A 23,890-nucleotide genomic window follows, 5' to 3' on the forward strand; every position below is an offset into this window, starting at 1 on the left:
TGGCTTATCTTTGTATTATTGTGACATACTATATTGTACTAAATTGTCAATTTAGGGAGTTCATCTAGTTGCCTTAAAATGAAAAGGCCACCAAGTGAAGTGGGAGGACAGAAAAATAATTTTTATTTAGTTGAAGTTATTCTTGATCTGTATTGAGTATCTCAGGCTCTGACTCTTTTCTTTTTCTTTCCTCATTTTTTTTTGGTTTTACGGGCGTTAGGCCCGATTCCGTGACAAAGGGGACGGGGGACCCAAGGGCCCACGTCCCGGGAAAAGGGGAAAGGGGAAAAGGGTAGGGAGATGGCCCTGAGAGCAAAGAACAGCGGCAACAATCTGAGGAGAAACAAACTAATTTACTAAATAAAATATCGGAATGCAAAACAACACACTATAATACAATATAATTACAATTTAAGCTGATAAATTCAATACAGAGAGAGAGAATGTCCCAAAATCAAGGTAGGCCTTACTCTACTACCGACGATAAGGCGGCTGGAGAGCGAGGTGCTGCCAAGACGAGAGACGGCGGAAAAAGGGGCGAGGTCTCGTGATCTGCAAGTTTTTATACTGCGAGCTTCTATCTTTTCCCTCCGGCTGGAAAATGGTAACAAAGGAGCAAAGTACCGTGGGGACTGTAGTAGTCCTTCTCTTCTGAGAACTAGGTATGTCCACTACATGATGTTATGATGTGGAATACCAATAACCGAAAATCATAAAACCATGACAAAGTGTTGAAAAGTTCATGGCATTGTCTTCATTTGTTCATTTTATCTGAGTAGGTGTCTACAGCGTTTACAATAGCAGTATAGTTTAAATAAAATGAGCTGGACCTAGTGAGGTGACATTTAAGCTTCCTTAACGAAGGAATATGTGATCAAATCCTTTTTGTATTTATAGCCTTAATTTCTTGAAAACATTTATATGAAGTTACAAAAAGGATAGACTTCTCCATTACACTGTGAATAAGCCTTTAGATAGAAATTCAAGTAAGATGACTCCAACCATCTATTAAAATTTTTTAAATCATTTTTTAACTTTTTAAAAACACTAGGAATACTGTTGTGGGGGAACTGTTAGGTCATGGCTTGAACTGGTGATTGAGCACCTGGTGAAGGGATGTGGCTGGCCTAGGGAGCACAGGAAAATTGTTAGCACCTGTGCTCCCCATGTGACCAGAAGGAGTGGATCCAAGGTGGAGCCTCCCCAGGCTCATATAAGGGCCAGCTACTGAAGGGATAGCATGTCTTGGACCTAGGTTGTTTCCTGAGAGGGAGTGCTGTGTAGCCAGAGATCACTAGTTGGGCAAGTTCTAACTCCTCTTCATAAGACTATTGGCCTACCTGTGAATACTTTGCCTGCTATTGCCAAGAACCTGTCAGAAGCAATTCTGCTTCTTTGTGAGCGGAGTATCTGTGTAAGACATTCCTAACACTATTCAGTTCCTGTTACTGTCCTTATGATTAATCTGTTTTACTAGATGCTAATACTACAAAATTGTTGACGTTTAAACAGCCTTCATGGAGCATTGCTGAAGTAGTTAGGGTAAGGAATATGTGTTAGGATCTGGTTTCAAGGGAGAAAGCAACAATCAGTTCCTGACAGTTTGTGTATTAACCCAGCCCCCAGGGAGTGCAGTGACCCAGGAGTGTGGCAGACAGCATGTGGCACATCAGACAGGCATGGTACAGGCAGTTTGCCCCTGGGTGGAGGCAAGCAGGGAGGGTGGACTGTTCCTCCCCACTCAGGAGACTGGCTCACCTATCAGCTGCTTCCCAGACAACAAATCTGGTCATGGTTTCCATGAGGCAGAAGTCTCTTGACAAAAAGGATATGGTGACTCAGATGGAGTGCCTGCTGAAAAATGTGGTGGCTCAGGGAGTGCCTGTGCCTGTTGCTGTCAGTGGAGGGCAGCAGGACCATCACCTGTGTGAGATGAGAGCAGGTGGATGATCTGCTCAGTATGGTGGCAGAGCTCGAGGTGGTGGAGAGGTAAAGGAGCACGAGGGAGTGCAGCAGGATATGGACTGGTGGAGTAACTCCCTACCATACCAGTGAGAAAGGAGCCAGGGTGAGACCCCTCCAAACAGTGGTAGATGCCCTGCTCTGACACCTTCAGGCAGAGTAAAGGGATTTATGAGATGAGGAGGGTGGAAACAGGTCCCAGCTCCACATTGTAGGCAAACCCTGTCCCTGTCTACCTAGATTCCCAGGTGCCCCTACATACTAGATTTGAGGCTCTGGAACTCAAGGGAGTTGTAAGTGAGGATGCGATGTAAGGTCCATCCAGCAGGTTGTCTAGGGCAAGGTGGTTGACTCCACACCTCAAGACTGCCTCCACTGAAAAGGAAAGAAGTAGATAATTGTCAAAGGTGACTCCTTTCTGAGAGGAATAGAGGGCCCCATATGTTGGCCAGGCCCTACCCATAGGGAAGTGTGCAATGCCACCTCCCTGGGGCCTGGGCCAGGGATGTTACCAGGAGGCCATTCATTCCTGGCGGTCTGTTACTGTCCATTTTATTACACTGTTCTGTAAACTTTGTAACTGGCATAATGGTTTGAGACATTTTCCATTATGTTCCATATAAGAAAGTATTCTAATTCAGAAACACCAGTGCTGTCCTCCACTATTCACACAATAAAATCTTTTAATGTATTTGCAGTGACCTTACTTTTTCTAACTGCTGCTCATATAAATTTCATTTATGGGCTTCTCTTTCAAGTTGCCTGCTACTGAGGTATTCAGAAATGGATCTATTACAAATGTCATCTCTTTACTGCAAAGATCTTTGAATTTCTTTTGTTTATGTTGTTAAATTTTACATTTAACTTGCCAGAGATTTTTTTATTTTTGCCACAGCAACTGATACTGACCCCTGAAGTTACCAAGGAGGCATCCTTGAAAAAGTTTCCTATTATGTTTGGTGAAATATTGTTCTCTAAGGTCTTGATAGTAGTTAAATTTGCATAATTTATTTTGTAGTAATTTTATTAACTAGGAATTTTCATAATCTCTAGCAAATGAAAGGTCATGTTATTAAAAATATATTTTCATTGGTTTTATTTTTTATGTACGGGAGAGAGACAACATAAATAAAACAAACAAGCCCTGTTAAACTTTCCACTGGCATGAGCATATCTTCATCCAAGAATGCAGAAATTTTCCAGTTTTATCTGCTAACTGAAAGTTAAAGGAAATATAAGTCTGTTGGTTTGTTTGCTATTTTACAAGGACATTTGGCTGAGGTACTAAGTTATGATAATGTAATGCCACCTCTTTCTCCAATTTATAAAACCCAGAAAAATCTTCTAATTTTCCTTCAGATAATAGTGAGGTTAGGATCAGAAGTGAGCAGACAAGGTTGAGCTCTTTTTTGGTCTATGTAACATCACAATTTATTGCAATTAAACATGACAGTAGTTAATGAAAGACATATCTGAAGTAAAATCTAATGCTTCAATTAAAATTAAAATTTGGCATGTTCACATTTGTAACAATTGGAAAGATCAACACAATGAAAAATATTACAAAAAGAGGTGTAACAACAGAGGGACTGGCGTGATAGAAAGGTGTTATAAGGGAAGAGAAAAAGATAGCACACCCGTCTCCAAGGACCTAGGTTTGCAGGGGAAAGGAGGGTAAGCAGTTCCTTCTTTTTTCTGAATTGTGACCACTATTTCTCTTGGGTGATCTGAAACTGGTTTAAAGGCAACTATATCTGCTGTATTCTATTGTTACAAGAAATAAGCTATGTTTTTGGTTTAAAAACCAAAACAGAATGTCTTGTATCAATGTAAGTAAACAGACCATATAAAATAACTTATTAGAACTATTCTGGCTCCAGTTTTACATCTCATTAATTTTCTCATCAGTACTTTACATCTATTGACTTGAATAAAATTAGTATCTGAATTGAACCTATCAGAATTAAGCATATTATGTTACTAACTTCAGTGTTTTATTTGGTAAACTGCTATTTACATAATCACAGGTAAATTAATTTTATACAAATAGTAGAAATGTCTACTTTTAGAGAGCAAGTCTTCAGGTGTGAAGATGGTATACTGATAGAGACTTGAAAGAGTTCACTTCTTAGTTATATGCTTCTTTTTGAAGGTTGTATAAGCAGGTAGTGGAGATTCAAGTTAGTGATACTGAAGAGATTTCTACCCTTGTAAACCTAGCCTTTTAAAACACTGTAAATTGATTATAGAAGAAAAAAAGTAATGGAACTGTGATCTTCTGTTCTGTTTCACATTTGTGGAAGGATCTTGAGTTACTTTTTTGAAAGGAAAGTTCTTCTTAGAGTGCTTCCTCCTAATCTGATTTTGGCTACTTACGATAAGCTAAAGTTGTGTTTGATACACAGTTCAATTCCCAGAGGACATTAACATCAAAACTTAGTGATGTAGTGGCCTGTGTTATATAATCACAAATTAAATTAACAAGTCAACAAGGTAAAGAATGTTTATAGGCAAACAGGCATAGAAATTTTGACATTGGAAGAAAAAATCACAAATGAATAAACTAAATTTTACTGAGTTTTCATGTTTTTCTGGCTGTAAGGATAAAGTTGAGCTTAATTTGTAGCTTTTAGTGAAATGTTAGTAGTACTTTCTTATCCAGAGTTACTTCAGTAATGCTAATATAGACAAGTAAAAGCACCTAATGAGTGAAGCCAGATTGGTTCTGCTTTTCCTATTTCAAATGTACTTTCTTTGTTTTTTGTATACCTGGACGCTTCTTTTCTGAGAGCATTGTGTTATTTCCCAACCCTTTAGTACAATAAAGTTGTACTTCAAATTCTTTAATTCCATATGAATTAGAGAGAAATTTAAATCTCTTCCAGTAAACCATGTGTGATATTTCTAATGATACTACCTTGCAATTTTTAGTGGATTGGAATGCTTTTCAAATGGCAGGAGAAGCTGACTACCTAGCAGCCATTCTAATCAAATGCTGAAGATAGAGTGGAAGTATGAAGGATACTTCAAATGATTAGGATTAGATGCTTCTTTTTGAAAGCAATTTTATCTAAATTGGAATTTATTCAACATCTATGGGTTTCTTTAGGCTGTTTTTTAATTAACCAACTATGTTACTGCTACTTTTCTGTAAATGTATGTTATTACTGACATACTTTTATGCCTTTCTCTGCATGAATCTTTGAATAATCTTTTTTAGGACTTAACCATACTTTCTGTTGGATTAAATATTTCATGAATGATAGTGTGCTCTTCAAGATTTGTTACAAGGCACAGACAGATGCCTTACTGATTGTATGCACTCTCTGCATTTTATACGGTCAGTTGCATTTTATACAGTCAGATAATCCTTACTGCAGTTTAAAGCAATGGTTCTTTTTGACTAACTACCTACCAGGAGAATTGATTAAAATGTATACAAGAGACTGGTCATGAAAAGTGACTGCCATATAAATGTTGGTATGTCCCAGTTCTAGAAAAATATTCATTAGTTTCTTTATTGATGATAGAAAGTGAAGTATTTGCATGGGAATTTGATAGTCGGGAGAGAACGTTATTCTTAAATTTTTTTCTATGGATAGCCTCACTCACAGATCTATTGCTGCATAGCAAAATTGTAGGGAACTTTGACCCTGACAAATCTAATTCCTGTGGCTTCTTATTAGCAATCTTAATTCTTTACAGAAGAAACCATAAAAATTCTGTCTGTAGAAGAAACCGCAGAAATTAAACAGCAGCCACTAGACGTCACAGTAGAAATTACACAATCGCTGTTAACACAGCAAAAAATACTTACATTAAACTCCAAAGACTAATGGCTGCCTTCTTTCTATCCTTAGAAAAGATGGATAAGAGTTGTTTTTAAACAAATCTTTCATAATAATACTTTATCTAATCTAATATGCCATTTTGTAATAAAACAGGAGAGTGGAAATATTGAGGAACTAGATGCATCATCTTTATGCCAAGTTGAAGCAAAGCAGCAGTTGAGTATATGGTCTGGTTTTCCCAACGGAACATTTGCTGTGATAGTGGTGGTGCTTGAAATAAGTTCTAAAAAGAAGGAATACCGTAAGCACTAGCTATCTGAGTCAGCGTGTCAAAAATGAAAATTACTCAGCTTTGAGCTTTATTAAATTTTCTATGGTGTTCTTCCATCAATACAGTTCAAGAGTTTAATCATACATCTTCAGTAATTGGAAACGCTAGAAAAGGAGTAAGGTTTGGAAAATACCACATATGCAGGAAAATTTGACAAAAAGGAACAGTAAGTAACATAAAGATGATTTTTTTCTTTAAATGAAAGATTTCATTTGTAATATTAACTTATTTGCTCTTTATGTTATCTCTGACAATTAAGTGATATTAAAACATAGATGTCAGGAAAAGAGGTTAGAATACTTGAAATCAACAACACTGCTCTGGCAACAGGGTGAGCATGGTAATGAATGAATACATGGGTGAAAAAGCAGTAAAACTGGTGGACAGCTTTATAATGTACTATATGAAAAGTCTTGGGTATAAGAAATTGCACAGCAAAATAGTAATTGGAATTTGATTATTTTACCCATTTGCTGCTCAGTGATCAGCAAGCTACCTAGCTGGAAAAAGCTGTTTGTCTTACAGTGCGTCCTTCTGCATGTGGTCACTTTCCAGGTTCATGTTCCTGTTGGGCTAACAGTCTCAAGTACTAACAAGTTTGAGTTGTGAATTCCTGAGAGATTCAGGTCACCTTAAGTCCTATTGCAGTGGATCAGTTCCTTAGCCTACCCCTGTATGTGTGCATGAGTGTGTAATTTTTGCATGTAGCTGAATATACATTCACATAAATGAAACTGCAGTTTTCAAAGCCATCTGTTTATCTCCTGCTGACTTTAAATAAATAAAAAGTGACTGGGCTTCCGGAAGGATGGCTAGCAACAGAGCTAATTCCAACAGAGATCATAAGCTTTTTTTCTACAAAGAAAGATGTTTTTCATTGAAAGCTTCAGTGGCTGAAGAGTGAGTGTTTCTGCCAAAGCTAGCCAAGTGTTACACAGATGGTGTAGAGTTGGGAAAGAGCTTGTTTATTCTATGAATTGCATTAAGGTCTCAAAGCTCCTAGCTTTTGTATTTTGAGACCGTAGTAATATATATTACAATTCTTTCAGAACTAAAAGCATCAGTCACGTATGCTTCAAACAAGACAGCTCTAGTGATGCTTGTATGTGCATGTATGAAAGGTATATAATATGTAAAAATATAACCCTTGAGCAGAACTAGAACTCCATCCATTTTCTTTTCCCCTTCTTTCTCTTCCCCACCTTCCAAGCTCAACATAGTGCCTTTAGTAGATATATTTTATGCAAAGTAGAGAGAGAAGACAACACCTAATTTATTGGGTTGTACACATCCAATTATGAAGAGAGAGCTGGAGTGCTCATGCTGTTCAGCCTGGAGAAGAGAAGGCTGCAAGGTGATCTAATAGCAGCCTTTCAGTATCTAAAGGGCAGCTACAGGAAAGAAGGGGACAGACTCTTTAGCTGGGTCTGTGTCAGTAGAACAAGGAGAAATGGCTTCAAGCTCAGGGAGGGTAGATTTAGGTTAGATAGAAGGAAAAAATCTTTTACAGTGAGGGTGGTGAGGTACAGGAACAGGTTGCCTAGTGTTGTGGCTGATGCCCCATCCCTGGAGACTTTCAAGGTGAGGCTGGAGCAGGCCTTGGGCAACCTGATCTAGCTGTGGTGTCCCTGTTCATTGCAGGGGAGTTGGACTAGATGGCCTTCAGAGGTCCCTTCCAACTCTAAGGATTCTATGAAAGAAAACATGAGAAGACAAATGCCCAAATAGAGGGGATAGCTTGTAACACAGGTCTGGTAAGAAATGACTTTACATTTTAAGATCTGGAAAGAACAGGAAATGGATCCAAACAATCAACAAGTGACATTATAAGAAAAATACACAAATACATATTTTAACTTATCTGAAATGAAAAGTAAAGGAAAAAAAATCTCTGTAAAGCTTTCAAAGAACCACCAAATTAACATGGGTGCTAACATTCTTAGTAAAGTTTCTGTTGTATAATGTATTCTTTCATTTAAAAGCTCAAGGAACTTTATTCCCATTTTAAAAAGTACTTGCTCTTTACATGTTTTTAGTTAATAAAATTGTGTGTGAACAGGAAAATTACGTATGCAGGATTTGTATTTTCTGAAAAATATTAACACACTATATGAAGTTGGTTATGACTAATGACAACAAACAACAACTGGACAACAAATGAAAAAACAGCATTTTTTTCATTACTGCTTTCCAGTCAGTACTAGAACAAGGCATTTTTTAGCATCTGATGTAATCATAAAATAGTTTGGGCAGGAGGGGACCTTTAAGATCATCTAGTTCCAACCCCTCTGCTATAGGCAGGGACACCTCCCTCTAGATCAGATTGCTCAAAGCCCCATCCAGTCTGGCATTAAATGCTGCCCGCTCTGAGGCTTTTTTTTAGGCCTATGGGTATAGTCTCAGTTTTCCCTGGCAACACCTATGCTGTGTCAGCCTCTCTCAGGAGAGCGCCTATTCTCTGTGTTTCCCTGGTAAAGGAAATCCCCGAAACACCCCTTGTACCTTGAGATCAGTTGCTCCAGTTCTGTCTGGGCTCATTTTGAAGCAGCTACTCTCAATGACTGAGAGATTAGATTATACGGATATGTAACAGATTTCACACTGTGTAACTAGGATCCTGTATGTTTTCAGATATTTAATCAAGAAACAGAATTGAAAATAATAGAAAAAAAGAATTAAATAATATTGGTGGAAAAAAAAACAGAAATTGTAAAGGATGGCCATATGAAAATTGAAGTAGGTTATGGAGCTAACTGATAGTTCTGATTTTTACACTTTTGAGCCTCTTAAGGGGAATTTATGAACAAAATAGGGCAAGGTTCACTGAAGTTTCAGTTGTGATTACAGATCCTGTTGGCTGCAGGCATGATGTGAAAGTGAAAAGGTGTACAGCTTTGATAATCCTCTCCCAAAACATGAGAAGCAGTGTGTACCCAAGACTGAGATAATGCAAAGCTACAGTTTCTGAGAGAAGGACGTTTGGGAAACCTATAGTCTGGATACTTCTACTGTGAGGTTAAATGGAAATCTTCAAGATTCTTCCTGCATAATTGTATCCAAGAACCAGCTTATGTAGAGATGAAAAAATTACAAGCTACCAAGAGAGCTTGTATTTCAGGTTACGTTCCATGTTGGAATAAACAAACCACAAAAAGTGATTAAGCTTCTGCAGTATAAAAACAAAAGGAACTCTCAGCAATGTTTTGACTTGCAATTTTATTTCCCCTCTTAAGCCTGGAAGGCAGCCTGAGTTTTAATCTTAGCCTGTCTACGAAAGTGCTGCAGAAAGCGCTTATGATGAAATGTATCAGAGAGGAGGAAATAAAAGCCTTTGTAAGACATGAGGGAGGCTGAAAAGACTTCGAAGTAATAATACAGATTATTCTTGCAGATAGAAATTATGCTAAAGGAAATATATTTTGTTTCTGTTGGGGGGAGAAAAAAAGATGTATGCTCTGAAGACTGTAATTTATAGTTCAACGTACCAAAGGCTTAGGGAATAAGAAAGATCTTGGTGTCCTCCACCAGTGTCCTACTAAGTCCTTGAAGAACTATTTTATTGTCATAGAATCATTTGAGTTGGAAGGGGCCTTCAAAAGCCACATAGTCCAACTCCCTGCAGTGAATGGGGACATCTACAGCTAGATCAGGTGACTCAGAGCCTCATCCAGCCTGATGTTGAATGTCTCCAAGGATGGGGTTTCCACCATGTCTGTGGGCAACCTATTGCAGTGTTTCACCACTGTTATTGTAAAGAACTTTTTCCTTATATCCAGTCTAAATCTCCCCTCTTTTAGTTTGAAACAATTTCCCCTTGTCCTATCGCAACAGACCCCACTAAAGAGTGTGTCTCATTCTTTCCTGTAGCTTCCATTTAGATACTGAAAGGCCCCAGATCTCTCAGCCTGTCCTCATAGGGAAGGTGTTCCTTCCCTTGGATCACTTTTGTGGCCTTTCTCCAGATGCAGTGCAAGAGATTAACAAATTATGTCGCTCAGTAATATATGATCCAATACATGATACTCAGTTCTGATCACCTCCTTTCAAAAAAAAAGCTAAAGAAGTAGAGAGGAGGATTTTTGAAGATGAGAAAGGAGAGTAAGAAAAAAGAATTGAATCTCAAAAAATTGTTTGTGCAATAGTTTAGGACACTGAAGACCTTGATGGTATATCCTCTGTCTACCATGCATTTCATGTCTGACCACAATAATATTCTTTAAGTTTTCTCCCCTTATATTTCCAGTATGCAAAATTAGAATAATAGCATAGAGAAAAACATAAATATACATCTATGTTATGCCTGGTCTTACTTTCTATGCTCCCTTGAAATTTGAAGAGGCTGTTGCACAGCACTACTTCGTTAACATTATTGCTTCAAATAATAAAGACAGCTTAAGCAGAGGGACTGAATAAAATAGTTTAAATGTACTAAAGATTGTATGTGGCTTTAAAAAGATAGAAAATATATAAGAAATTGATAGGGACAATAAGCTTCAAATTTTATCAGGTATAAGGATAGACTGATAGGCCTGTATGTTGAGCTACTACAGGTCTCATTCTAACTTGTTAGTTCTGTACTTCTCTGTGTACATTCAGGTGATCTATTGTAAGCCCTGTTCAGGTTAGTGAGGACTTTTCTTACCTGTCCTCTGTGCCATTTGATAACGCCAACTGCATTCTGAAATGCAGACAGACTTAAAAGTAGAGCAGTTGTATTCATACAGAATTGCAAACTAAATAGTCCTGATTTGGGCTACCTCAGCTGTCTCCAGATTTTCAAGTTTACCACAAATAGTGTAGCTGTGAAAGCAGAAAACGTGAACAGGCATCTTATTCTCAGAAAACATGATAGAAGGTAATTAATGAAGAGGTTGTGGAGTCATCTTCTATGGAGGTATTCAAGACCCACCTGGATGCCTATTTGTGTGACCTATTGCAAGGAACCTGCTTTAGAAGGGGAATTGGACTCCATGATCTCTAGAGGTCCCTTCCAACCCCTGCAATTCTGTGATTCCGTGAAACAAAGGTAGTGCACTTGAAAGTGTAGAAGGAAATTTTTGAAATCAATACATAATGTGTTGAAATAGAATCTCTAAGACAGACAACATTAGATTTTCTTAAACTGTATGGTTGATGAGAATCCGTGGAACTGCTTTAGGTATTTTGAGAAATTTATTTTGTAAACAGTCATGTTTCAAGTCTTAAGCCAGTTATTAAGACCACATTCAGATGAATCACTGGAGCATGTTAAGAATATGAAATTATTCGTGCTTAAAGATGTTACACACTTAAATTTTACTGGCTCAGGAGCTAATATTTCAGTGGTAGAAAGACAACACAATTATGGGCAGATTCTTTCTTTTCTCTAAAACAAATAATGAAAATTACTGTCAAAGGCGCAATACTGCAATGGATGAATCACTGGCCTAATCCAATGGGTAATTTGTGTTTTTATATTTTCTTTTTAATGAGCAATTTTTCAGTCTTGTTTTTCCTTTTTCTGCAGCACACAGAGAAAAGAACTGTGAGTTCTATCTCCTGCAGAATCTGTTTGACCTCTAAAAATTAGAGATGTATCCACTAGGAAATGTAAATTATGAGATTTGAACATACAATGAAGATTACGTTTTTTAAACACATCGCATTCTATTTTTTTTTTAAGTAGATGGGAGAGTCATTTTATTCTTCAGCAATGATGTCACTAAGCTTGTAGCCCAAATGTTGTTCTCATTCTTGGCAAGTAACTTTAAACAAAGAATGTATGGTTTTCAAATTCAGTAAAAAGCATTTATGCAAACAAAAGCTGTTGTTGTGTCTAGAAACTGTTGTTTATCTTTAGAGTGGAGCCATGTTAATAGTTTTAATATGCTAAAATGTGAGGTCAGTGATGCACGGAATAATTAAATTCTGATATCTTGCTTCATAGTACTGTAATATTGTGACCTGAATTAGGACTATGTGCCAAAGAGAGAAGATTTGAATGCTAAAGCTTCATGCTCTGAGTAAGTTATGCAAAAACTAGATACCAGAGATGCCTTTTCGATTCTTACTTTTCATGGAAGATTTCTCTAAGTAAGTATTTCCAAGGTGTTTCTAATTTTTAGCTATATTTTCTGGAACACGTAAAGAAAAGATGTGTAATAGCTGTCATTCTGCATAAATATACAAGTTTTCTGATCTGATTAGACCGATATCTATCTTTTCAGGAATCCTGAAAGAGATGTACATTGAACAGACATCTTGAGTCTTAGTTCAAAGTGGTTAATGTCACCATCCAAATCCATTAAGTCCTCTGCCCCTAACAGCTAATAGATAGAGAAGAACTGAGGAATGATGAAGAAAACCAAGAATCATATTAACTTTTTTGTAGTAGAAACCTACAAATCTGTGACATACAAATATGCTGAGTATATTCACAAAGAAAGCTCTGAATGCTACTGCAGTATACTATGAAATTCCCTTTTTATTTTTATTTTTATTTTTTAAAGAGACATGAAGTTATTGTCATTGGTGTGTCAGTACATGGGACCTGATAAGGACAGAGCAAAAGAACAGAAAGAGGCCTACTCTTCATAGTTGTCAGATGGAACCAGGTATATTCTAGACAGACAAAGATTCAGCAAGAATACTGAATGTAATTTACAAGTCTTCTTATGGGATAAAGTCTATACAACTACCCTGTATATCAGTTTATCTGGATGGCTCCACTACTAAGTTGGCACTCCTTAGGCATTTTCAACCACGTTCAACTGAGTAGGAAAGCTTTCACTGAGAAACCTGAATATAGGTAACAGGTTGTTTTCTTTTACAGGTTTAGTTGAAGAAAAGTTGCATCTGTATTTCTCTCCAAAAAAACTACATTGGGGGAAAAAGAATATAACTTCTTCAGCCACGAGAAACACCCTCTGGAGTTTGTATCTTCTTAAACATCTGCTTCAAACAATGACAAGGGAAAAAACATCAGAAACCAAGTTTAGTTTTAATATTTTAATGTAACTTGTCTTAATATTTATGTAGTGTCTAGGAAAAATGATGAGGAAAAAAACAAGAAAGGAAGATTGGAGGAAAAAAGAGTTGACTGTGATTAAAGAAGTTTTTAACAGTGGGTAGATAGAAGTGGAAACTGGATAGATATATAAAGTAGATTTTCTTTTTCAGTTGAAATTTCCATCTGTGTATAGAAACATCTTTTCATCTAACTATCATTGTGACATCCAGTTAAACAAGGGAGGAACATTTGTATGTCAGCTACATACAATAGTGTTGTAAAGCATGACTTCCAGACTGTTTGGATGGCTAACAAGGCAAGTAATACATAAGTCATTTCTGAAGTAATATACAAACAGAAGTAGACTGTTACTATCTATGGGTTGATTATCTATTGCTTTCATTTGTTTTTCTATGTTTTAAAGTCTCAAAAGGCCTTAGATAGGAGAAAGAGAAAGGAAAAGCGTAAAACAACAGGAGGAGAAAAAATCTGAAGTAATAGCAAGGGAAATTAAAAGTTGAATGAGTACCATAGTAAAAATAACAGCTATCCATTGACAGCAAAAACTCTTGGTGGAGTAAAATTTGTCTTTGCAAAACTAGTTTTAACCCCTTTTGGGAAAAGTTTAGGGTTTCAGAACTTAGTATTGTTTTCAACATTCATACAGTGTTTTTTTTATGGGCAAAGTTACTAATTCTCTCTTCATATTGAATCCACAGCAAGGAACATATATATAAAATGTAGTTTTTCCAAAGACAGGAATTATGTGTACTTGGTAGTGGCATGAGAAGCAGAATCATTATTTTTCTATAAGTTCAATAGGATAAAAACACTCCCAGCTGCATAAATAATGCCAATTGACTGCAATAGACAGAGGAGGAAAGATACTATTGTTTAGGAGACAGGAAAGATTGTACTTTATCCTCTGCTGCTGTGATACAGCACTGCTTCCTAGTTGAGGTAGAATATTCCAGGCTATTTTGGAGTATGAAGAGCATATCTAAGTGTTATGGTTTTGTGATTTTTTGTTGTCGGTATTCCACATCATTACATCATGTAAGGTACGGGCAGTTAAAGAGTTAATTCCCCGCTTACTGCAAACTGCCTTTTTTGATGTGGCCCTCTGAGGGGGAGGGGAGGAGGTGCACTCCCCAGGGGTCTTTGCGTGAGAGGGGGTGGTGAAGCCACGTGAGAGACGCGGGGTCTGTTCTTCCCAGCCCGGCGGAGAAAACACGTGGTCCTCCTGCATTTTACTGTGTAAGATTTTCAGCCTGTAAACCCTCTATCATAATTCTACTAGCCTCATTTTGATATATTTAGTAAAATTAGTTGTTCCTCCTCAGATCGGTGCCGCTGTTTTTGTGTTAAATCCGTCTACGGGCCCCCCTCTTCCTAGGTTGCGGCTCCGCGGCTTCTCTGCCGTTTTAGCCGCCGGACCGCCCGGGGGCTGGCTCTTATCGCCGGCAATTTTTTTTTTCTTTCCTTCCTGTTCTCTCGTTTTTTTTCTTTCGGGCCTGTCCCCCTTGTCACGGACGCAGACCCTTAGACAATACCGTGACACTAAGACTCAGTGGATTCTCTCCTCAGCAGTAGTATGGAAACCGTACCACTGTTACCACCTGTGTCAGCCGTGGAGTTGTAGATGCTACACAACTTGTCATTTAAAAAGATAGAATTTTCTTTCATCATCTTTCATCTTATGAAATGACTTTTACTCTGTCTTAATGAAAGAATCAGAGATCTGGTTGCTTATATTCAGTTGTTACAGTAAATCTAGTAGACCTGTTACATGCAAAAAGGTATATTTGCCAGTATCACATTCCAGTTCACAGATCCACTCCCAGTAATTAGAATCTAATAAACTTTGACACAGCATGATGCAAAATATGCTTAACATCAGAGTTGCTAGAATTAACTAAACATCTGTCTGTAATGCAATCTTCCTGGTATGAAACTGAAACTATGCAGTCTATCTGGAGTACATTTCCTGTTTCTGAGAATCTTTGAGGCAACTGTATATTGCAGTTTGCAATGCCAATTACTAAGTGGATTGCTAACATTTTTTTCGTAAACTTATCTGCAAAATAATGATTAATGGAGCTTGCTTCATACATACTTTTGTCTCACCTTTGGAGTCCTAAGAAGTTTTAGCTGCTAACTTGGCTTCAGCGAAGGCTGAGAAATTGGTATGTTATCTCTCTCACCCAGTACCTCTGATATCAAAAATTCTCTGCCATCTAATTAAGTAGCAAACTTAGATCAGAGATGGTCCTTCTTTATCCAAGTACCTGTTGTCACAGGCCTTAATGGAAGTTAATTATCTTTTGGACGTTCAGGTGTCTATTGAATCTGACCCAAGCTGCAAAAATAACTGAGGAATGTACAAGAGACAGAAGTGTAACTGCATGAGGGGAAAAAAGAGTAATTTATTTAAAAAAAAAAAAGTATTTTATACAATCTATCCTCACTTTTTCCTGCATTTATTTATTTATTTATTTATAGCCTTTCCTATTTGCCTTATAAGACATATTATTTACAAGATTTTACCAACCTAGCTAGAAATCAAGCAGGAGTCAAATGCAAAAGGTAACTGCTGGAATTCAGTTAGAGTAAAACAGAACAATTGTCAGGCATGAAATTCTAACTTTCCAAGGTAAAAAACTGTTTAACTGTTTTGCATGCTTGCCTGTGTACTGCATACACAATTCTGGTTCATTATCATCTTTCACTAGTTCCCTTAAAAAAAAACCCATAACCTTAGTGTTCCCAAGGAAGCAGCAGTTCACAGTGGGAAGTATTTGCCATCATTTGCCAAGGCATTTCATGATCAGTTACCCTTGATTAGGTTTTTATAGCTGACTTTTCTATTATCTTGGGAATAGTTGTTACCTGATACTGTGATGCAGTATTCATTCGTGGAATTACAGTGTTTTTATCGAGAAAGGAGGGATTTTTAATGAGATTCTGAACTTCTAAGGAAATCTTGAGAAGATTCTTCTCTTTTGGAAATGTGTTGAATCTCACAAGGGACGCTAAAGAGGCAGGTAAATTATATTTCAAACTTACACTGAAGATAAGCCTGTCATACCAGGGACTTCTGAGGATTCCTAGCAGATTAGTTTAGCTAGAAGCAAACTATTGGTGCAGAATAGTAACTGAGACTTTGTTCTCATACAGGGGCATTAAAATCAAAGGGCTTCCTTTCCACCACCTAATTCTTAAATCTAGGTACAATAGGCTATGGGGTACTGAATGTCTACTTTTCCATGCAAACAAATCAAACTCACAATGCCTTTTGATCTAAAGTGATTGCAGTACACTGGAAGCTTTAACAGTCCCCCACTCACAACTTTTTTCTCTATGGTTGTATACAATTGTAACATCTGTTATTATTACAACCACTAAAGGGCAAAAAATTATCCACTCACATGCACAACTTCTATTGCCAAAGACCCAGCAATTGCCCCTAAAATATTCTGATTTTCATCTTGTTGCTATAGCTACCTCTTTTGTCCATGCTGAAGCATACAGTAAGAATGCTGTAATTGTAGCATGTTCCCTGCTGTCTTAAGTAGTTTTCACAGCACTGTTTTCAGAGTGTTTGTGAAGTATACCATATGGTTTCCACGCTTGAGAGCTGACCAGACTCTGGTTATTACCAAAAGATGTGAACAACTCATCTTCACAAATTCACGTTCTTTACTCTGTACATCCTTGTTGCATTAAAGAGCAAAAAAGTTTGGCAAAAAAAGAAATCCCTTTCAATTCCAGCTTGTTCTCAGTTATCAGAGGGGCTGGGGGCAGCTGGGGTTAGATTCTGAGTGATACCAAATTAGGTGCTGCAAGTCTGATTGCATGAGGAAACACGGCTACCCTTAAAGGAGTTTGGTCATGCTCAGTGAGAACTCTCAAGGCTAGATTAATGAAGAGTACTGTTTATTGAAGCAATGGAATGCAGATTCTTTTCATAAAATCATAGAACCATTTGAATTGGAAGGGACCTTTAAATGTCATCTAATCTAACTCCTCTGCAATGAACAGGGAAATGTACAGCTACATCAAGTTGCTCAGAGCTCTTGTATTGCCAGTGATAAATACACTGTCTCCAGAGCATGTGCAGGTACCGAGAAGGAATAATACAGCTGACCACAAACACGTTAAACTATAGAATAACTCTATAGAGATTTTTTCATTTCCCTGGGATGCACTTGGTACAAGTGTGTGAATCTTACATAGTAGGTGTTCTCTTGGGGAGGAAGAAAGGCTTAGCCCATCAATTGGTCCCAGAAGTCAGCAATATCCTCCTGACTCATCTGTGATGTTATTTTCCCCAAAATTCCTCTTCTCTTAAGCCATTTCTATACTATTTTCTTACTTTCAGGTGGAGCTTGAGTGACTCACATATCTTTGTTGCAGTTGGTGCTGACAGAAAATGGAAAACTGCTGACTCAGGATGACAACTATGGAATCTACCAGTTTCATAGTACCACTGAGTTCCCATCCCTGCTGTGTTAGCACAGAGTCTGGCCCATGATGTTTGCAGTCCATTCTGCCCGCCATGCCGTATCTTTTAGAGACAGCATACTAGGCTGCCCTGGTGTTACTAACATCTAAGGCTGCAGGGAACTAACTGCTTAGGGAACTGTCATGAACAGACTCATTACAGATTCACCACATTCCACCCTGGAGGTTTCCTCAGTGCTGTACCTTTTCTTAAGAGGTGGTCATCTCAATCAGTCACCACCAATTATTCTACATAAACCATCCTGTGACTATTTTCACTCAATCTTCACAATATTTAGAAGAAATAGAGTACTGAGCTCAAGGGGCCCTTAGGCCATTCCCTACTTATAGGGGCAGGGAGGAACACACTGCCACACTCCTACCATTGGTTCATTTTCGCAGAACATCTGTAGTAAAGTAGTATTCATTAAAATAGAATAAGCTACAATTGATTTTTCTGTATATGTAAAGCTGCTGCCCACACCCTGGACACTGATCTGTGGCTGCACCACTAGCATTAGTTGTCCTTTTACACCTCTTGAATTCATTTTCTTGTGAACATTTCTGTTCAGAATTAATTTTATAGGGATTATGAGCCCATGTGATGCATAAAGATTAGATGGTAGTACAGCTAGTTATGGACACTGGCTGTGGGTGTCAGACTTAAAATGCAGCTTCAGTTAGTATAGTTACTTTTAAATCATATTTGATCTGAAGGAGGAAGAAGATTCACAGTTAAATGCTGTTGGTTTTTTGCTTTTTTTTTTTTTTGAAGATTTTATGTATTTTAACCAATCCTTCATTTGCTTATTAAAAGTTCAAGCAATAGCTATGTGAACTTGCTTCCCAGAGAAATTTAGCCTTCCAGGTTTTCACAATAAATCATTTCTTTCTTTCCCTTCTCATGAATTAAAGAAACAGAATGAATCATTTAATTGTACATTTTTAGTAAAACTTGTGTGATTTTGGCTCTCAAAATTGTGCATTAGGATGAAAGTAAAAGACTAACAGTTTTCCAACAGAGAGGAGTATTATAGTGGTATACAAATTTGACTGACATACATCAAATATAAGCAGCAGCTGCTTTTGCAAACTAAGATATCTAATATAAAAACTATATATTGCATGGCTATGTCTGTTGCTAAAGCTATAACAAAACTGCTAATGTACATTGAAGATTGGCAAAACCATGTATTTGTTCTGGAAGATGTCATTGTCTTCTGTTTGAGCTGTGTATGTGAGTTTCAGAACCAGAGAATGGCAGATTCTGCTTTGAGTACCTCTCTCACTGCATAACAAAGTTTCTTTCCTGTTTTCTTGAACCTGAGTGGAAGTTTAGAAGATGATAATTCAGCTGCACATCTATGCAAGGAAGTTAAATGGAATAAGGCATTCTACTTTCTCAACTTCAGGATCTGACATACAAAAGTAAAAGATGCAACATGCTGATTTTCTCACTTTCAAACTATACAGCCTGAACATAAATGAGGTGGATTAATTGTATCTTGTTGAGCTGAATGCTGAGCTTGACTACAATTATCACAACAGTACTCATTTACAACAAATGCAGCCCATAAGTCAATTTGAATTTCACAAAAGTGCTAAGACAGCAAGCAGAATTTTCTGATTTTATGAACCATAATTACTGGAGAATAAGAATAAAAAGTCAGTTTTACAGTAGACAGTGGTCACTGGTAAAGTTTGGCAGGAGTCTGTGCCAAGACCTACTCTATTCAACATACTCATAAGTAGTGTGGAAGTGGGGGTGAACAGTGAGGAGAAAAGGTTTGTGGAAAATACTCCCTTATTCAAGGTAGAAAGGAGAAGTCTGTGAAGAACTTATTAAAGCTGAGATACAAAGTATTAAAATGGCAGTTGAAATTCAGTGTAGATAGATGTGAAGTGATACACGTAGTGAAAACAACTGGAGTGGTGTATAAAATTGAACCAGCTGTTACCACTCAAGAGCGAGGTTCTGAGGTTATGATCTTTAGTTTCATGAAAGCATTGATTCATTGCTCAATGACATTCAAAAAAATAAATCAACTGTTAGGCATTTCCAAAATTGAAAACAAAACAGCACATCATTACACCAGCCGTGTTTTAAATACTGTGCAGATTCTGATCCCTCAATCTCAAAAAGGAGTATACTAAAACTGAAAGAAAGTTCAAAGAAGGCAAAAAAGTTGTTGAAAGTATGGAACAGTTTTTACTGAAGGGATGTATTAGGAGACTAGGCATTTTAAACTTGGAAAAGAATGACATAGAGGGTGGATGATAAACTTACCAAATCCCATGTTTCATGGAGACTGTCACTGGGGATGAGCTATTTACTTTCTTGAGTCATACAAGAACGAGAGTCCACCAAGTTAAATAGACTAAGATATCTAAGCATTGAATGTGCTCAACATTTATGTGTATTTTAGGGGAGAGTGGACAAACACATAGTAGAGAAACCCACTAAAGTTTACTAAGTAGAAAAATTCCATTAAGCTTGGGAAAGTATGAATGGACGTTCCCAAAGCATATGCATTAGATTAACAGTCAGTCCACCACAACTACAGTGCTTTATACACAGTTCTTCAGTGAATTCCTGGGATTTCAGAATAGTATTTTTTACATTATTAACTTCAGCTTATTGCTATTATAGCAATTAATCCTTTTTGATTCAACTTGATGAAATTTATGCAACTTTAGGACTTTGAAGATAACATTGTTGTATTATCATAAATCTACAAATGAAGGTATAAACAGTCAAGAAAAATCTGGTAATTCACCGTCTATCTGGATGCTGCCACACTGCTCATCATTAGCATTCCTCAGTTCATCCTAATTCTTGTAGTTATCACACTAGGACTCTGAATTTCACCTAAGACTGTTGCTGACTAATTAGAAAATGAATACATATGATTATATACATATCTAGTATAGCTAGCAATCCAGTACAAGATTACTGATAAAATCTGGAATTTGTTTTCTACATCAAGGTATTTTCTTTTATTATTGTTGGTTGCAGTGTATTTTAATCCTCAATAATAATAATATTGTATAGGGGCAGCACATTAGTTCTTAATGTCAGATTCATGTGCAATATAACAATATGAGGTAGTAGACAACAGCCTGTTTCTTAATCTACACATCTAGTAAATAATAAAGTGCAAAAAATCAAGATTTTTTGAGTTGGAATAAGAGAGTATTTCTGAAGTTTTGAATGAAGGAGAGAAAACTCACTGAGAATTTTCCTACCACTTCAGTATGTTCAAGAGTTAAGTCAACTCTAAAAATACAAACAGTTTAGATAATCATTTTGTTCTTTTGATTTTTTCACTTTCTCTTGCCTTAAATGATTTTGTTAGCCAGTTTACTTGATAGCATCTAGCGTATTTAATCTGTTAGCATATTACTTAAATCATAAGACCATAAGACAGAGTGCATCAGTTACTCTGTATTGGCATTCATTCAGGAGGAGCCTTAATGCAGTTCATCACATTAAATGAGAGTTGTCGTGTTCAGTTAAGAGCATTTTTCAGGTACTTAAAAAGATATGCTCATGTTCAAATTCCTTGCAGCACGGAGATTTATTTCTTGAAGTAATGTATGCCATTTTTGACATAACCGGCTTCTGTTTTGCCAGCAGATGATATGTGTCTGGATCTAGGCAAAATGCCAGAAAGCATCTGCTATATAGTCCTTCTCATATTAAAAAATTGTTCTTAGTACATCAGAGGGTTTAGCACAGGCAAATCTGTAGTAGAATAGGCAAAACATTTGTTTTTCCTGTTACACACAGGGAATACAAACTTGCTGTCTGAAAGGAGACACAGCGTATACAAAAAAGAGTTGCATTTAAATTACTTAAGGATGTTAAAGGTTTTTAATTTTTCCCTCAGAGCTTCTTCCCTTAGGCTAAGCAGAAGCCAGTTGGACTCGTATAGACACATGACAGTCACTGTGCTGGAAGGAAAAGCCATGAATTGTGGTGCAGCAGAAGTATGTATGTCATTCCAAAAGTAATGCTTCCTATTTATTTCCGTGGAAACTACAACAGATACAAACAGCATTATAACATAACAACATAATAACACTGTTTGATAGACCAAATTATCAGCTACAAAACACTATTTTTCAGCATACTCACCATCATTAGCTATGCATTTTCACTAGCCATGAACGAGAGTCTGCATGCTGTACTTATACACATCTACAACGTGACCCGCTGTCGCCACTGCTGAAACATACCACCCACTCTCACTGTGCTCACTGTTTGGTCTTCATAAATGTTCAGCAAGTGTCAATGAATGTCAATGGGTGCCATCTTTTCTGCATAGAGGAATTCAGTGACACCCCTTTCCTTCATGTGCGCTTCTATGTCAGACCCCATTTTGTCAGACTTCCTTTCTGCTGCCATCTGTCACACAGCAACAAAATATAATGGAGTGTTGGTAGGAAGGTTCAACCTCTACTGCCGTACCTCCAACATCCACATCTGATATCGTGGGCCAACATAATAAAATAGGAGGCATTACTTTCAGAGCAGCCTTCATATAACGAGCTAAGGATAATAAGAAGAACATAAAATTAAGAGTAAAGAGATTTTGCTCATTAATAAACAGCATCCAAAAATAACGCATACATGGTTGATTACTGTATGAGTACACACCAACTGCCTGTTAGTTTTCATTTTCTTTGAAGGACAGAGTATGGCTAAATTCATTTCTGCAGCATGAAATACTTCACATAACTTGGATTGGTTCCTGTTTCCCATGAAGGCAAGTATATTTTTGCCATAGGATTCAATGGATCTAACTCCTGTCTGAGTGCTAATATAGTCATTTAAGACAAAGCAAAGAAAATGAAAGAAAAAAACACTACTACTTTGTCTTACTTGCAATTAGCACCAGTTCTAATGACTAACATGAGATATGGGACAAAGGAAATAAGGCTCACAAAATACTGTTATTTGGAACATGTCAGACTTCGTATGTTCAATTATATTTTTACATTGTATTGTAGAAAAAGCTCTACAAATGCAAAATCAATGTTTTTAATTGGGTGCAAGTGCTACTTTCTTACTCAGTTAAATAATTAGAATGCCTGATACAAACTTTTTAAAAAGCTGATAAGAGTTGATAGCTGACTTTATTGGACTTTAGACAAAGCTTATGTGTAAATATACAAAACTGCCTTGATTGTTTGTAATTAGATGCTTTTATTTTTTAAAACACTAAATTTCAAATTGACTGTGGTCTATTTTAACTCTGTGGGCAGTAAGTACTGTTGTTGATTACATTAATGGATCTGTAAAGTAGCTTGGTCCTTCAATCATTGAAATTAATGACAAAATTCCTGCTGATTCCAGCAGCAAAACCAGGTTGCATCTTAACTAACCACTCCCTCTACTCTCCATCCCCTCACTAAATATCTTATTATAGAAAATGTATTTTTAAATGATCTTTACATATTGATCTACAGAAAGAACTCTTTCAATTTCAGTTTATTTTTTAAATGTCAAAAGTTAAGAAACAGGATGCTTGAAATGGAAAACAATTTGATTAATGGCTTTTTCTCTCAGTTTGTGCATAAATGGAAAGGAGATGTTAATGGAAGATATAGTATATTGCGAACACAGCATTTAAAAAGATCTGTATTAATGTAGTTTTCCTACTTAAATACATCTTTTGTGTTTTGCATGGTACTAGTTAAAGCTTATTATCATGCATACTAAATGAAAGAGACTAGTGAAATAGGAGGTTGTCACATCCCACATGATGAATTGTAACTTCAGGCATTTCTGTTTACATCTCTCTGCTAACCTGTTACCAATTAGTGACATCTGGGACCAGATTTCTTTCACTTAAAGCAGAGGCTTTCAGAAGTTTTGACTCTGAAAAAAAGGCATTAAAAAGGAGATGGGAAGTGTAATAACAGAAGAAACTTTAAATTCAAGTCCTGTATAGGATATTAGAAACAATGTCCAAATATTTTTTAAGTATCACAGCTAAGTGCAGTGCTTTATACCATGGTGTATGAAATGTCCAATTTTACAGTGATTGTTATCCTTCCAAGTCTAAGATTCAAAACTTTGGCTAGGATTGCTTTAAAGCCTTTCGTTTGTTTTTTTTTTTCCTACAGAGATGAACTGGAATATCTTTGAAGAAACACTAGTAAAATTCCTATCTTATGTATAGAAATTTAGAAAGAGTTTGGATACTTACCTCCTTTTCCAAGAGTTGGAAATCCTCTTGTGTTGTACACTGGCACCATTTATTTGAAATGAGTGGAGCCATAAGGATTTACACATTTGAGAATTTTGGT

The 23,890-nt window shown here is 36.9% G+C and overlaps 1 protein-coding gene across 8 annotated transcripts in view; it reads left to right on the forward strand.

The window, feature by feature from the left end:
* RIBC2 (RIB43A domain with coiled-coils 2) overlaps positions 1-13,443 on the forward strand; it is a 32,918-nt gene extending 19,475 nt beyond the window's left edge. For 6 of the 8 annotated variants that reach the window (XM_021393047.1, XM_021393076.1, XM_021393073.1 and 3 more), the window contains one exon: positions 12,573-13,443. In XM_021393047.1, coding sequence (XP_021248722.1) covers positions 12,573-12,660 — 88 coding nt within the window. In that variant the 3' untranslated portion in view covers positions 12,661-13,443. The remainder of the gene's footprint in view (positions 1-12,572) is intronic. The other 2 variants (XM_021393051.1, XM_021393056.1) reach the window with 2 other exon arrangements.

Source organism: Numida meleagris, chromosome 1 (genome assembly GCF_002078875.1).
Source record: "Numida meleagris isolate 19003 breed g44 Domestic line chromosome 1, NumMel1.0, whole genome shotgun sequence".
Classification (NCBI taxonomy): domain Eukaryota; kingdom Metazoa; phylum Chordata; class Aves; order Galliformes; family Numididae; genus Numida; species Numida meleagris.